At 34.4% G+C, this 14,915-nt stretch overlaps 3 protein-coding genes across 6 annotated transcripts; 2 read left to right on the forward strand and 1 right to left on the reverse strand.

Moving 5' to 3' along the window:
• Positions 1–225: 225 nt before the first annotated feature.
• LOC123908174 (nuclear transport factor 2-like) lies at positions 226–4,125 on the reverse strand. Of its 2 annotated transcripts, none has more exons than XM_045958722.1 (9): positions 3,984–4,125; positions 3,439–3,620; positions 2,424–2,727; positions 1,873–2,108; positions 1,631–1,784; positions 1,391–1,512; positions 1,240–1,299; positions 960–1,014; positions 226–726 (listed from the first exon to the last, which is right to left on the reverse strand). In XM_045958722.1, exons 2-9 carry the CDS (start codon positions 3,616–3,618, stop codon positions 494–496), a joined length of 1,344 nt encoding a protein of 447 aa, XP_045814678.1. In that variant the 5' UTR covers positions 3,619–3,620; positions 3,984–4,125; the 3' UTR covers positions 226–493. The 2 variants fall into 2 exon arrangements, with proteins under 2 accessions (XP_045814678.1, XP_045814677.1); XM_045958721.1 differs by having other exon boundaries at positions 1,240–1,305.
• Positions 4,126–5,455: 1,330 nt separating this feature from the next.
• On the forward strand, positions 5,456–6,434 carry LOC123908956 (nodulin-related protein 1-like). Its single transcript, XM_045959708.1, has one exon. The coding sequence runs from the start codon at positions 5,781–5,783 to the stop codon at positions 6,186–6,188; it is 408 nt and encodes a 135-aa protein (XP_045815664.1). The 5' UTR covers positions 5,456–5,780; the 3' UTR covers positions 6,189–6,434.
• A 544-nt stretch (positions 6,435–6,978) lies between these two features.
• On the forward strand, positions 6,979–14,915 carry LOC123907104 (protein GDAP2 homolog). Of its 3 annotated transcripts, XM_045957209.1 has the most exons (16): positions 6,979–6,999; positions 8,338–8,395; positions 8,700–9,066; positions 9,192–9,269; positions 9,519–9,574; positions 9,969–10,088; positions 10,207–10,277; positions 10,887–10,980; positions 11,140–11,343; positions 11,548–11,799; positions 12,312–12,420; positions 12,562–12,629; positions 13,887–13,956; positions 14,103–14,177; positions 14,275–14,366; positions 14,558–14,915. In XM_045957209.1, exons 3-16 carry the CDS (start codon positions 8,758–8,760, stop codon positions 14,631–14,633), a joined length of 1,674 nt encoding a protein of 557 aa, XP_045813165.1. In that variant the 5' UTR covers positions 6,979–6,999; positions 8,338–8,395; positions 8,700–8,757; the 3' UTR covers positions 14,634–14,915. The 3 variants fall into 3 exon arrangements, with proteins under 3 accessions (XP_045813165.1, XP_045813167.1, XP_045813166.1); XM_045957211.1 differs by lacking the exon at positions 6,979–6,999 and having other exon boundaries at positions 8,201–8,395; positions 8,714–9,066; XM_045957210.1 differs by lacking the exon at positions 6,979–6,999 and having other exon boundaries at positions 8,209–8,395; positions 8,717–9,066.

Below are 14,915 nucleotides of genomic sequence, written 5' to 3' on the forward strand. Positions count from 1 at the left end.
ACCTTTTTATATATAAAAAAAATAAATAAGATTTACCAAGTAACTTTAATTTTAGTTTTAAAACTATTATTTCTAGTTTTATAATTAAAAGAGTTTCACACCTAAAAAAATTGGGTCAACGGTACCTGCATTTTCCAAGTATAAATTTGCATGTAATAATATAATTAAACAAACAGCAAGGAATAATAATATAATAAAACAAACAAGGAATATAACAACAGAATCTTTAAACAAAAATGATATATAACTGGCCAATTCCAAAACAATCATACCAGAAAAATTAGATACAGTAGGAAACAAAATTGGAAGAGATTAAGAAAAAAGAAGTCAGTATGGAGAAAACCTGATTTAACCAAAGAACTCTGACGAAAAAATATCACAGAAACTACAAAGCAAAAGACTCTAATTCAAATTCAAACCAAAATCCCTAATGCCTCCCTCTATCTACTAAGAAAATCTCGTTGCCACTCAATTACCGACAAAAAGAAGCACTTTACTGAGCCTTCACTGGCGGTTGACGAGCGACTTTTCCTCCTCCATTCTGATAACTCCTTGGCGCAGCATCTCCATTGCTTCGACCGGTATTATTGCCTCCTCTAGGCCGGCCAGAGAACTCGCCTCGCCTGTCAAAATCATTCCTTCCGTTAAAGCCACCACCACGGCCGCCACCAAAGTTGCCACGGCCCCTGAAGTTATCATTTCTGTCATTTCGGTATCCACCACGTCCTGCAGAATATAGACACAATCACTCTATTAGCTGCAACAAACAATGTACAAGTAATAGAGTGGCAGTGATATAAACACAAAATTTTACATAATGCACTGTTTAAGAGCATCATGATCAAACAATGTACTTAATATCACACAGGAACACAATTGTACAGCAAGATCAACAAAATCTGCCAGAATAGACTTAAAAGGTTCAAATTTAACAAGAGAAATAAATATGGCACACTTGCCTCGCCTTTCTTCAATGGAAAGCCTACGGTTGTCCAACATAACAGGAGGGGAGGCCTGAAATAACACATACAATTTTTCAGATGAAGCTAGCAGAAGGCTTCGTACACTTCTCACTTATTGAAAAAATAAGTTAAACATTGAAACATTTAATAACAAAATGCAAGAAATGTCCCCATGATATATTTGGAAAAAGAAAAAAAAACTCAAGATTTATAAAACCCAACCAACATTCAATTTATGACCTTGCTGATAATGACTATTAATAGAAATACTCCATACCTCTAGGGCACTTTGCAGTGAAGCAGCAGATTCAAATTCCACAAAACCAAAGCAAGATCCCTGTTGCTAAAGGAAAAAGTATCCTATCAGTAGCTGTAAGTCAATGTGTGGTTAGTAAACTGGGTGTTGGAAATGCTTAAAACAAACGAACCTTGTTACTTCTAACTTGAATACCATCACGTTTAATGGTCCCGAATTTCTTGAAAACCCGGTCCAATTGCTCTACTGTTGCAGTCATAGGCAAATTCGCAACAAATATTGCATGAGCCCTACCTGAGGAAAGAATAATTACAGAAGTTATGACAGAACATACCATTTGAGTGAGACTCTTTACACCGAATTATATAAATACTTAACCATAGAGTCATAAAAAGAGTAACAATAAAATTACCTCCATTCTCATTATTCTTTTCCGATGGAATGTCCATGTTAGGGGCTGGTGCTTCAGGAGCAGGCACGCTATGTACACGGGGTGGTTGCACAGCGGGTTTTGCAGGAGAAGTCCTCGAAAGGAAGGGAGCAGAATTATCTTTATAGGCACTCACCTGGAACAAATAATTGCAGAAAATTTATTGTAGGATAACTAAAAAATAAAGATGCAAGTAAATAAATTAATTAATAAATAAAACTCACAATGGATGCAAAAGATTTTTTGGGAGTATCCTCCTGTGTATTTGAAGGAACTTTCTCAATGCTTGCCATTTGTTCCTGATGACTTGACTCTTTAACATGATTAACAGGAATCACATTTTCAGTAACTGATAATTTTCCATTCTCCAGTGGTAAGCTCACTTCTTTGCTGATGTTAGTGTCAGTATCAGCAATAACAGGTTGAATGGTTGGAATGTCTTCAGCAACATGAATAGGCTCTACAGTCAACAATCAAAAGCAAAACTTTAAAACCCAAACTTCCAACAATAAAAAGACTCGTATAGTGGAAGAAAAAGAAACTAAAATTCAATGGGAGGATATATTTAGCATTAAATAGCATAAGGAATCAATATTCAAATGCAAGTATCTGTAGTTCGGGCATACAGCTTGAAGAATCCCTAATAACTGTCGTGTTTATAAATATTAATCTTGTGTGTGATAAACTTGAGCAATTCTAAACATTCTTCTGTAGAAGACTCAAACTTTCTCTAAAAAGACTTGAAAACTTTCTCATATTATTTCATGTGATTTACCAGGATCTGGAGTAAAAGCTTCTGATGGAGCACTTTCATCAGCATCATTTGCTGGTACAGTCTCAATATCAACAGACTTATACGCATCAACATATCTAAAAACATCATTCAAAACATAGAAGCCCTTGTCCTGTGGAGCTAGGAAAAAGGACTGAGCAAATTTGCGTTTAACATTGTCAGTTCCGGTCAAGCAGCCAGTCACTACAACCACAACCCCACTATTATATGAAGGCTGAGCATCAGCACTCAGAACCTCTACCCTATAGCTTGTGTAATCAAAAGATTGTATCTTTTTATCAATTTCCTGCATCAAATTAAAGATCATCGAAGTCAGACAGTGGTAAATCATGTGTCGCAATACACCATAATCATACTCAAAAGCAATAAAAAATAGAACACCCGAAATATTGCAACACAATAAGCTCGATCAAACATGAACTTGAACTGTAAACAGGGGATTGAAAATACAGCATTCATTATTAAATCCACACATGCCAATCACAAATCATAATAACTTTTGATACTTTTATTTTGCTTTGCAGAGAAGTGAGAGAACAAAATTACTCAACAGCCAACCAACATGATATTAAGTGATTGATTAAGAGCATGATACATAATAATAATAATAATAATAATAATAATAATAATAATAATAATAATAATAATAATAATAATAAAAATAAAAAAAATAATAATACAGAGGATATATTTCACATACGAACCAGTGGTAAGGTTTGACAACAGTGTAAATCTGGCAACATATGAATGATATCTACAATTTACTACAAAGATATGAAGCATATCCTGATGCTGATTAGGGTGCTTTCAATATAACAAATATAACATAATTAGGCATGACTCATTTTTTCAACAAATAACAGCTATTTTTTCAATCAAAGAAATACAATTCACTGATTTAGCATTAACAACTGTTAAACATGGCCTAAATCTACACTTAGATAATTGAACACATCTAAATTATAACTAATGATTAAAGTCGATTGTTTGAACTTACAGCAGTGGTAGTGACAGTTGTCATGGTACCGTCTTCTTCAGGTCGACTCAAGACACTTGATTCGTGGTAAAACTTATGAACCTGATCCGGGTCTTGGTGAAGAATTGAGTAATACTGCTCGACAAAAGCATTGCCAACCACCTGAGGGGTTGGGGTTTGGACTCCATCAGATACTGCCATCTCTACAACATAACACACAAACAAACGTAAGTTAGTAATTTCAAATCCAAATTAAAGACACTCCTATACACGACAAAAATCCGATCATCATTAACCCTAGAAACCACCGATCAAATAAATGAAAACAATTCATATGACCTAACCTATTCAACGAATACAAAAATCGTAACTTTTAACAATTAAAGCGAGTATTTTTATAATGTTTGATTGAAAAGCCCTAAATCTGAATAACAGAATAACAACGAAACCCTAATAAACAATTAGAAATCGGCGAAATTGGATAATTAAAAATGAAAAAAAAAACACACACACACGTACACGGAGAGAGATCGAGATCGAGAATGGGAGAGAAAAGTAGTACGTACCTCCTTGGTGTGATGGAGAGATCAAAGAGAGAAAGAGAAATGGGGAGGGAGAGTGAGTGAGTGAGAATGCGTGCGGCTGATGAGTGTAAGTACAAGAGAGAGTATATATAGGATCTGTTGTGATGAGAGAGCAAGGGCAAAATTATTATTAGCAAAATATTTATACTCCATTTTTTTTGTCAAATACTCGATTTAATTATTATAAATAAATATTCCAATTTTTTTACTTTTAGTGAGCCAAACACAACAACACATAACAACCCGGTTTATTGTTCACACGTGAGAATGGGATGGAACCAGGCACAATGTTTTGTTTTGTTTTTTTTGGTTTGGTTCCTTCCTCTCTCTCACTCACTATTTTTGGTTTTAGCTTCCACCTGATCGTAGTTGTGGGGATAGAATTGTGGTCCTTCCTACCAAGTTTAGCATCAATCACCACCGATCGCAATTGCGGGAGATCGAACTGTGGTCATCCCTACCAAGTTCAGATTCAATCACCACTGAATCAACTAACGATTGATTATTACTATTGTTTATATTTATAAAATTTTATTTCGTTTCTTAATTAGTAAGAACATCTCATTTTTCGCATTTTATATATAAGAATAGATCGGCAATTACATTTAATTAGTTGATGACAATTTATATAAATATATAGTATGTCATGCAATTCGATCGAAAATGTAGACTTTTTGTTTATACCAAAAGCTTTCGATGGTCTCCACCAAGCTAGATGTTTTGTAGTTTACTCAGGTCTGTGTGGAGTGTGTTTATTTATCGGCGTTTTCTTTTAGTTTGGCAAGGGTCTGGTTCGGCAATGGTGTTTTCGGTGGGAGATGTTTCTATTCTGTTTCACTTTGGTTATAGTGTTTCGTTCTGGTTTTAGGTTCGAGTTTGGAGTAGGACGATAGTGAGTCATTGTAGAATTTTAAATTGTGTTGTTTGGGTTTGGAGCGGTAGTTTTGGTTGAGGTAATGGAATGAATTATGAGTGATTGTGTAACAAATAGAAACGTACGGTCTACAAACCACTAGTATGCCTTACTTCTACGTATGAAGCCTTTTTTGAAAACTAAGATCTTACATCATCAAATTTATTATATATAGAAGTGTTTGTGTCTGAGTCATCTAGATATGTTTATCGTCGAGAATAACTAGTTGTACTCTGAGGGAGTTACACAATATTGCAGATAATTCTTTAGTTTAATGTGACAACACGTCTCCGATTATTAATTTTCAGTCATCCACAACAACAATCTAAGGAATTATGACTGAAGACGATTCTGACTATGGCAAAATAACCCGCAGTTTTCCACTTCTCACGTAGTTATACATACCGACACCCCGACAATGGTCACCTACCTCAAATGCAGGTGTGGTGATTTTAGATTTCCCTTACTTTGTAAGACGTAAAACTGTGGGGGTTCGCCTGCTAATAAAGGGACCAGAGGATAGTGATCGACTTGTTTGTAAAAATATAGAGAAAAGATAGTAATCAAGAGAGAGGTAGAAAATTAGAAGAAGGATTGAGAAAAAAGAATAAGAGTATCTAATATTTGCAAAAATATATGTTTGTCCGTTATCTATCTATAATTTTATACTATTGTGAGATGGGGAGAGCAATAAGGAGTCAAAGCATGGTATGCCTTAAAAGTATCTGAATCAATAAGGTAAACTATCTTCGACCACAATTTCCTTAGATAATTTCTCTTTCAAAAATCACAATAATTCAAACGATAAACAATTCAACAACCCTGTTCAATTAAAGTCTTGGAGAAGCTACATCCTACGTAAAACCATGTCTTCGGAAGCTCACAATGCTCCAGGGAGCGGGGAAGAGAAGAAGCATTCAGCGAGCGAGCTAATGGCGAGCGCAAAGATTGTAGCAGAGGCAGCTCAGTCAGGTTTCGGGAAAGGAGCTGATGGGAAGGATGTAGATAAAGGGAAGGTGGCATCTGCTGCAGGGGATCTTCTAGACGCAGTCGGTCAATATGCTAAATTAGATGATCAGAAGGGGTTAGGACAATATGTTGATAAGGCTGCTGATTATCTGCATCACTATCATCCTGCAACCACAGCCTCCGCCGATCATCCACCAACTTCCAAACCAGATGATCACAAAAGTGAAGATGCTGGCAAATCTGAAGGTGGACATGGACATGGTATAGGAGATTTTGCAAAGGCTGCTGGAGGCTTCTTTAAATGAAAAGAAATATCATTGAATTCGACTTAGCATAATTGTTTAATTTGTATGGAGATTTGACTTTAATGTTTGAACCAAAATCTTGCTAGCTCTTATTTGTTTTCTTCCTAACTCTGTTGTATATAGTATTCAAACTTTGTTACCTTTCTCGTATTTTGTTTTCTTTGTTCCTGTTTGTGAAATTTTGTTATTTGTATGTTAGAAATTAAATCAAGTGAGTACCACAAGATTATAGAACAATGTTGAATCATATACTTAATCACTAAAGAGCTTACCTTGGAATTTGGAAACACAACAACATGAACAAATTGATTAGGACATTGTTAATTGCTTTGCTATGGGCTTGACTAATAATGGCTTCCTACTTTGAAGTTGGAATTGATAGAGATGATGGGTTTGTGATGATTAATTTATATGTCAGATGTGTGAGATATAAATCTAGCACTCCTCTTGTTTTAAAAAAATCTAGCACTCATCTTCTTCTAGTTTCCAATTTCAATTCCACCGGTTCAATTAATTTTATTTTTTCCCCCAATGAATTCAAAGAAGGGGGTCCGTTTAATTTGGACCAACAAAAAGATAGGTGCAACTTGGTCCAAGATAATGCAAACCATTGATTTATTAAGATGGATGAGATTCAATGTTGTCTAACTACTATTCAATGTTTGTCCTCACATGATTTTTTTTCTTAGTTTTTTGGAAAAATGATTAATCTCTTATTTCTACTACAAAGATCTTTCAAATATTGAATCCGTGAATTGATGAGAGATGAGAGCGTGAGAACTAATCTACTACCTCCTTCTTCTTCTTCTTCCCCTTTCTTTGTTATTTATGGTTTTGGCCACTGCGGTTTTCTTTCTGAAAACTCAGTTGGGGCTTATTATCAATTTTTTTAATATGCATCAAAAATGTCAATTGGGGTTTATAATAAAGGATGTAGGGAGTGTTCTATATTGAATTTAGCGCAGTTGGTAGAGACATCACATGTATTATGCATGAGTTGGGGTTCGAACACCGAACACTTCACTTATTCACTTTTAAGGTCGAATTTCTAGACACTGGATTACTAGACAATAAAAAAAAACGTAGGGAGTAAGCAGATTTATTCTTAATTTATTTTCTTTTTTGATAATCTGGTTTTGTTTTTTTTTTTTAATAATCTAGTTTGTCTAATTAGTTGTTTGATCAATAATCTAAATTATTAAGGATACTCCATCCTACCTTAATTATAATTAAATTTACATTAGTTATCCAATGAATCTAAAATGTGAAAATTTACTTATAATTAATACCAAAGAAGGAAAAAACCTAAAATAAAATAAATATAATAATAAATAATTGGTGTAGAAAAGACCTAAAATAAAATAAATATAATTATATAATAATAGTCCCCGTTGGCATGAGGAACCCGAGTTTAAAACCAGCACACTCCACTTATTCACCTTTAAGGTGGATTTTCTAGCCACTAAGCTACTTGACCAAAAAATAATAATTATATAATAATAAATCTCCTTCAAAAAAAACTTAGTTGGTAAAGACATCGCATATATTATTATGACACGAGTTGAGTTCGAATCCAGACACTCGATTTATTCATTTTTAACTATGATAAATAAAATAAACTAACATAAGCTTACATGAACAAGTCCATCAAATTGTGCATGATGCACAAGTAGCTATTTATATTATAACGAATACGAATTTTACAAAATCTATCATTGGATTGAAAGTTTATATCATATAGATCATCTATAAAATTTTTGAATTTTTTTAAAAATCATTTAATATGTTATTGAGACCCATCAAAATTAACGGTTTATGAGGTTTTATTGAATACCATTAATTTTGATGAGTCTCAATAACATAGCAAATGATTTTCAAAAAAATTCAAATTTTTTATAGATGATCTATATGATATAAACTTTCAATCTAATGATAAATGATGAATTTTATAAAATTCGTATCGATTATAATATAAATCGCTACTTATGCGCCACGCACAACATGATGGACTTGTTCATGATTCGCCCTAAACATAATAATATTGCAAATTGCAAGCTCGCCGTCTCAGCAACCAACCTATCATTACAATACCATTCATTCTCAATTATATTATTATCGCGTTTTTCACTTCTGTCACAATATTCAACCTTTCTTCTTCTTCTTCTTCTATTCTTGTTTCTCGCACTCGCACCACAAATCAATTTCAGGTTTTTCTTCTTTATTCTCTTATTATTATTATGTCACATATCTATCACGTTTCTCAATCTATCAATTATACTTGTGCTTTTTATTCCTCATCGAATTCAGTTTTACTACTTGCTTTCGAACCATGTCTCTTTTTTATTATTATTATTTTTTCAATTACATTTTCTTTAAATTTTAATCTCAAATCTAATTTCTTGTTTTATGATTGAGTGATTATATTGGATAATAGAATTTCTGATTATTAGTATCATTAGTTGTTATAGCTTATCCTATGAGAATTTCATGCTAGATTATTGATTCATGTAGCATACTGGTTGTAGCAGCTTGAACAAGTGGAGTGGTGTTTTATATTGGACTTCCTGGAATGCATAGGCCAGTGGCTGTTTCGGCCACACCTCGAGGTGGATTGCCTACTGATAGTGGTGACTCCGTTGTCACTTTAGATCAAGTTCCACGATGGAATGATACCGATCAGTCGTTAGGGTATGAAAATGAAGATTCTCCGTTTTCTGGTTCTTACTTCCCTGATCCTTTAGCATCGGCCTCAGGAGAAGATGGCAGTTCGTCGGCATCTAGATTTCCTGTTGATCATGAAATTAATTCGAGGATTTATTTGTGGAGGGGAAATCCTTGGAATCTTGAGGTGGATGTTGTTGTAAACTCGACTAATGAGGTATGTACTATCTTGCTTTTTTCATTAGTTTGTTGTTTAAGCATATTAGGACTGCGCTCTAGTAAATAAAATGAGGTTAGTAATATATTAATTTCTATCTGGTTTTCATTTCTTATTGTTGACAGAATATGGATGAAGCACACAGCAGCCCTGGATTGCATGCTGCAGCTGGGCCTGGTCTTGCAGAAGAATGTGCGACTCTGGTATAGTTAGTTATTTAGCAAAATTGTATTATGTGCTCCATGTTGTATGTTGATAATAAGATACAAATTTGTTATTTATTCTATTATCAGCTGTATTATTTTATTATTTGCGGTTCATTATGTCATAAACTTGCAAAAAGAAGCTCCAGTTAAGTTGTCATATTTCAGTAACGTGTCAAGAAAGAAACTTTCTGGATACGATACGATACTGGTGGGGAATGTGAACTAATAAATCTTTAGTGTTAACAGGGTGGATGTCGAACAGGGATGGCTAAAGTTACCAATGCATATGACCTTCCGGCTAGGTTTGTTTGTTGGCCTCTTTTTATTTACTTTTTCAAGCTAAAGAAGCAATAATCTCTGTTTTATTAGTAGATCAGTTCTACAATTAATCACGGTTTACAATTTGTTTCTCTTGTCGGTGGAACAGACATTCTGAATGTATTTAAGTATGTGTTGTTGCATTGATTGAAAGGAGCTCCCCCCTACTTTATTTGGGGAGCGGTGGTTGTTGGGCATGGGATTTATGTGTTACATGTAAATGTTAAACTGCATGCTTTTTCTTTTCCTTTGGTATGGACTTACAATTGAGATGTTTAATAATATGTCATGTTGCACAAATTATGTGGTTGCATTTTACATTTCTATCTTTTGTTACTGAACTATATTATGATCTTTACGTTCATAAATTTCCTGCAGGAGAATTATCCACACTGTTGGCCCTAAATATGCTGTGAAGTACCATACTGCTGCAGAGAATGCTTTAAGTCATTGCTACCGTTCTTGCCTGGAGCTTCTAGTTGACAATGGACTTCGAAGGTTCCCTGCCGCCCCAAATTTTTATATAACTTATTTATTTTCTTTGAACATTTATTATTTTGGTGAATCTAATGGCTTTTCAAAGATGCAAAACTTACTTAGCCATATATTGATGTAGCATTGCTATGGGTTGTATTTATACGGAGGCAAAGAACTATCCCCGAGAACCTGCTGCTCATGTAGCTATAAGTGAGATTTTCTTTTTGGCATGATTTTTACTTTTTCAATTTGTTTCTTGTCATATTTTGACCTTATACATTAGTGAGGTTTACTTTGCTAATTACATGGAAATTGAATATATGGTGATCACTATTGCTCTTCTATTAAGTTCCAACCATACATAAGATACTAGGACTCAATGTCAAAGATCAGAAAAATGAGTTGCTGACATGATAATAAAGAAAAATAAATTTTGGAGGGAAGGAGAGTGTGGGAAATAAAATGATAAATTGTGCTCTCTCTTCAAATTGTCTGTCAATTCTTCACAACTTGCTTTAACTGATTTTTTATGTTACCAAGTGGTGTTTAGATTAATGATCACGGGGATGACAGGTGAAGCCTGACTAAGAAAACAAAATGCACGCATTTCTATTGTTTTATTCATAAATCATTCTACCATGATGTAAGAATCCTAAAGACCTCAAGTTAATTTATCATGTCCCTGTGGAATGCATATAGTATATAATATATTTGATTCCTCTTAAGCTGAAAATTACTTCTAGATAGTTGGTGGATGACATGTTATTCTTAGGTTAATTTTTCTTTTATTTACCTTTCCTTTTAATGTCTTCTATTCAGGAACTGTACGACGGTTTCTTGAAAAGCAGAAAAATAACTTAACAGCTGTTGTATTTTGCACCACTAGCACAACCGATACTGAAATATATAAAAGGTATTTTCTGCATTTTTCCCTTTCTATTTTGATATCTGCAATTTTCTTATTGACATGAACTTTCTTATGGTTATGGAAGTTTGGTTGATTTTATTTTCAACATGGCCTTTGGACTTTGTGCTACTATTTATTATTTACCTTTCATATTGTTTCATGTAGGCTGCTTCCACTTTACTTTCCTCGGGATAAACATGAGGAGCAAGTTGCTTTGTCAAAACTTCCTGCAGATGTTGGGGATGAAAATGGTGAGACCATCATAGATGAGCGTAAAATCAGAATAAAGCCTTTGCCTAAAAAGAGTGTTTCAAGACCACCCGATGTTGCAGTTGATCTTCCTGTGACTGATATTGTCCTGGTTCAAAAGTCAGTAATTTTTTAAAAATATTTTGTTTATTTCTCAGCATGTTTCATAGTGAAATAAATACTAAGAGTCAGGAGAGTCAAGATGCATAATCAATCTAAGCATATATAGATGTTCATTTGCTTGCAAATTGCAATTTTGTTGTATTTGCTCGACTCATTTTTAATCTCACTTCTGGTAGAAATTTCCTGATCCATGTGTTATAGGAATTCACCAAATTTAGATTCATTTTTGGATCCTGCCTTCATGTCCTTGATTAAAGACCCTGATCAAAGGCGTCTGGAGCAGTGGGAGAAAACTGCTGAAGCACAAAGAGGCTTTAATTGTGCTAAATTACTTGGATATGGTGACCTTGAGGGGCCTCCACTGTCTGCTGCCGAAGAATATTCTCTCCACTCTAGATACCTATCCAAAGCAAACTCCTTAAATCTTTCTGAAGTTGCAGAAATGAAAATTGTGTGAGTACCATTTATTTCATAATCTATTTTGCACTACTCTGAGTTGTAATAAATCAGTTTTAACCATTTCTGTCTTCGTTCTTCTAAATAAAATTTAAATTTCATCACAAGGTGGGGTTACCCAATGTATTGTCCATTCTTGAAGCCCTAATGGGCTCTTGCATGTGGGTTGCTCCAAATACAAAAGTAACAAAACCATCCATGTATTTTTACTCAACATCTTAACCTTTTAGGATATCTAATTTATGACCAAAAATAAAATTCTTAGATGTCAATCCATTAAACGAATCATGAATGTTTTGTGCTATTTAAAACTTTAAATATTCTTGCTTTCCTTAGCCAATCAATGTGAATGCTTCATGCATTTGTTCAGATTGATCTTTGCTTTTTTTTCCCTGGCGAAAAAATGTTTAGGGAGAGGAGAGGTTGCCCCATTTCAAGGTTAGGGGCATGCCAGAAGTGATTTCTTTTTCATCTTTGCATTTTATGACCGAGATACTTATGTTTTCCAGCTACCGTGGAGGCGTAGACAGTGAAGGTCGTCCCGTCATGGTTGTCGTGGGGGCTCACTTTTTGCTAAGGTGTCTTGATCTAGAACGATTTGTCTTATATGTGGTGAAGGTAATTTAGTTATAACTTAGGCTGAACGTCTTTTACTATTGGAAAGCATTAGTTTGCCTATTAAATTTTTTTATCTTCTGGATATTTCCAAGCATTATTTTTGTAATCTCTGACCCTTTTTTTGTTTGTGTTGAACTTTAGGAGTTTGAGGCTTTAATACAGAAACCTTATACTATTGTCTACTTTCACTCTGCTGCATCTCTGCAGATGTAAGTGTTAATTAAATATTTGAATTCTTGGATGTACTGATTGGTCTGGTGTTTCATAAAATATATTATGTTTGCATTTGCAAACTTCCAAGGATTGTCTCCATTGGAAAGAATTTGAATGTGCAAGGGGAGATGGCTTATTTTTAAACTTCCTATGCAGCTAGTTATTTTGTGTGAATGATGTTAAGAAGTCCCACATCATATGTGGGATGACCTCTATATGGGTTTATAAAGTAGAGGAAATCTTCACCTTACAAGCCAGTTTTATAGGGTTGAGTTAGACCCAATTCTCAATTCTAAGATGGTATCAGAGCCTCTCCAAGATCTGTTGGGCCGTATGCTATCAGGTTTCCGCTATTGGGCCGCATGCTATCAGGTTTCCGCTATTGGGCCACCCACTATTTATATCCACGCACCAAACCCATTAGTGTTGTGCGTGACGGGGTGTTAAGAGTCCTACATCAAATGTGAGATGGCCTGTGTATGGGTAGGTAAAGTAGGGGCAATCTTCACCGTACAAGTCGTTTTTGTAGGGTTGAGTTAGGCTTAACTCTCAATTCTAAGATGATCACTATGTCAAACGAATTAAAATTGTCCGGTAGCCTAAGTTTTGGTAATCTCATCTGCTTTTACATAATTAGAGAAGGGAACAAGAAAATTAAGAGTCATGACATGAATATTGGTTGAACATTTTTCTGTACACATCTACAATGGTATGTTGGTTTCCAAACTTATACCGTAACTGTAGTACTTTGCATATTTCCTAGAAACATCTGCCTGGCCATTGGCTTAGGCCATGGGTGGCATCGTATCACTGAAACCACTTAACTTTATGTAGTTATGTACCTTTGTTTATTTTACTAACACTTAATACAAGTTGACTCATCAAAATTTGAGCATTCCTTTGTTTTGATTCAATGTGACTTTGTGCTACTTTGTTGAGGACGGCTTAGCTATTAAATGCTTTTTTGGGATAGGGCATATATTCTTGTTTACATTTATGAGGCTACGCTAAAAAAATATAGACAGGGAGACTTTTTTTGGTTAAATAGTGTTAAAATGAATCGAAGTTGTACAACTGGAATGAAAGAAAGAGGTAAAGGACGGGTTAGAAGAGAATCACATTTTGAAGAGCAAGTTGATTTGTGAACTGTGTATAATAACTGCATTTATTAGTTGCTTGGTCTGTGTGCAAATCCCATGACGCTTCTTTGTTGACATTTTGATTTTACTTTTCTCGTCCTTTTTTGGTATTAGGCAGCCAGACCTAGGTTGGATGAAAAGATTGCAACAAATACTTGGTCGGAAGCATCAGCGCAATCTGCATGTATGTACTATATATATATATATATATATATATATATATATATATATTTGCTTTTTAAGGATTGGTACAACTATGCACTATCTCTATTGCCCTAATAATGCATTAAACTTACAGACATTATTTTGTATTCTCTATCTGATATGTAGGCAATATATGTGCTGCATCCAACTTTTGGACTAAAAGCAGCAGTACTTGGACTTCAAATGTTTGTGGACAATGACGTATGTAGTGAAATCTAAATATATTTAAGGGTATCATATTCATATAAATTAAAAATTAATTATTGACAAAAAAAAAATATAAAAAATTATTTTTCAGGTTTGGAAGAAAGTGGTATATGTTGATCGACTTCTGCAGCTCTTTAGATATGTACCTCGTGAACAATTGACCATCCCCGATTTTGTGTTTCAGTTGAGTCTTTGTTTTCCCATCAACATTTTTTCTAACTCTATTTTGGCCATATGCTTACATTTCAATTTACGCCTTCTGAAAATATTTGGAGTGGGAACAGTGCTAGCATATTGGGGATGCCTTTTGCTAATAAGGTATCGCCGCACCAATAGGCTAGCTTACTAATTTGTGTATACTTATATTCACGCAGGCATGACTTAGAAGTGAATGGAGGGAAAGGTGTCATTGCAGATCCCAGAACGAAATTTGTGTATGACAAACCATGAGTCGCATGCAGTTCTACCATTAGCTGAGTAAAAAAAAGGGGGTAGTTTGCTGCAGTTTCCTCATCATTCGTCTTTGCCCTTACGTTTTCCCTTAAAACCAGGAAGGCTGTGTTTTGTAATGTGTAGCATTATTTTTTTAATCATTTGAAGTAATGATAAGTTTCTCTGTATCTATCTGTAATTGATGGTGAAAGCTAGATGGTTGTCTGTTATGATTGTCTTGTACATTCAAAGAAGCATATTTTGAATAAAATCATTGTATTTTTTTTTTTTGGTAGAAAA

Source organism: Trifolium pratense, linkage group LG2 (genome assembly GCF_020283565.1).
Source record: "Trifolium pratense cultivar HEN17-A07 linkage group LG2, ARS_RC_1.1, whole genome shotgun sequence".
NCBI lineage: Eukaryota > Viridiplantae > Streptophyta > Magnoliopsida > Fabales > Fabaceae > Trifolium > Trifolium pratense.

Coding starts and splice junctions, on each gene's coding strand:
- LOC123908956 (XM_045959708.1), top strand. CDS start 5,781: ATGTCTTCGGAAGCTCACAATGCTCCAGGGAGCGGGGAAGAGAAGAAG.
- LOC123908174 (XM_045958721.1), bottom strand. CDS start 3,618: ATGGCAGTATCTGATGGAGTCCAAACCCCAACCCCTCAGGTGGTTGGC. Junction 2,109..2,423: donor AGCTTTTACTCCAGATCCTG/GTAAATCACATG, acceptor TGTTGACTGTAG/AGCCTATTCATGTTGCTGAA. Junction 727..959: donor TTCCATTGAAGAAAGGCGAG/GCAAGTGTGCCA, acceptor TATATTCTGCAG/GACGTGGTGGATACCGAAAT.
- LOC123907104 (XM_045957209.1), top strand. CDS start 8,758: ATGCATAGGCCAGTGGCTGTTTCGGCCACACCTCGAGGTGGATTGCCT. Junction 9,575..9,968: donor GCATATGACCTTCCGGCTAG/GTTTGTTTGTTG, acceptor AATTTCCTGCAG/GAGAATTATCCACACTGTTG. Junction 13,957..14,102: donor AGCATCAGCGCAATCTGCAT/GTATGTACTATA, acceptor TCTGATATGTAG/GCAATATATGTGCTGCATCC.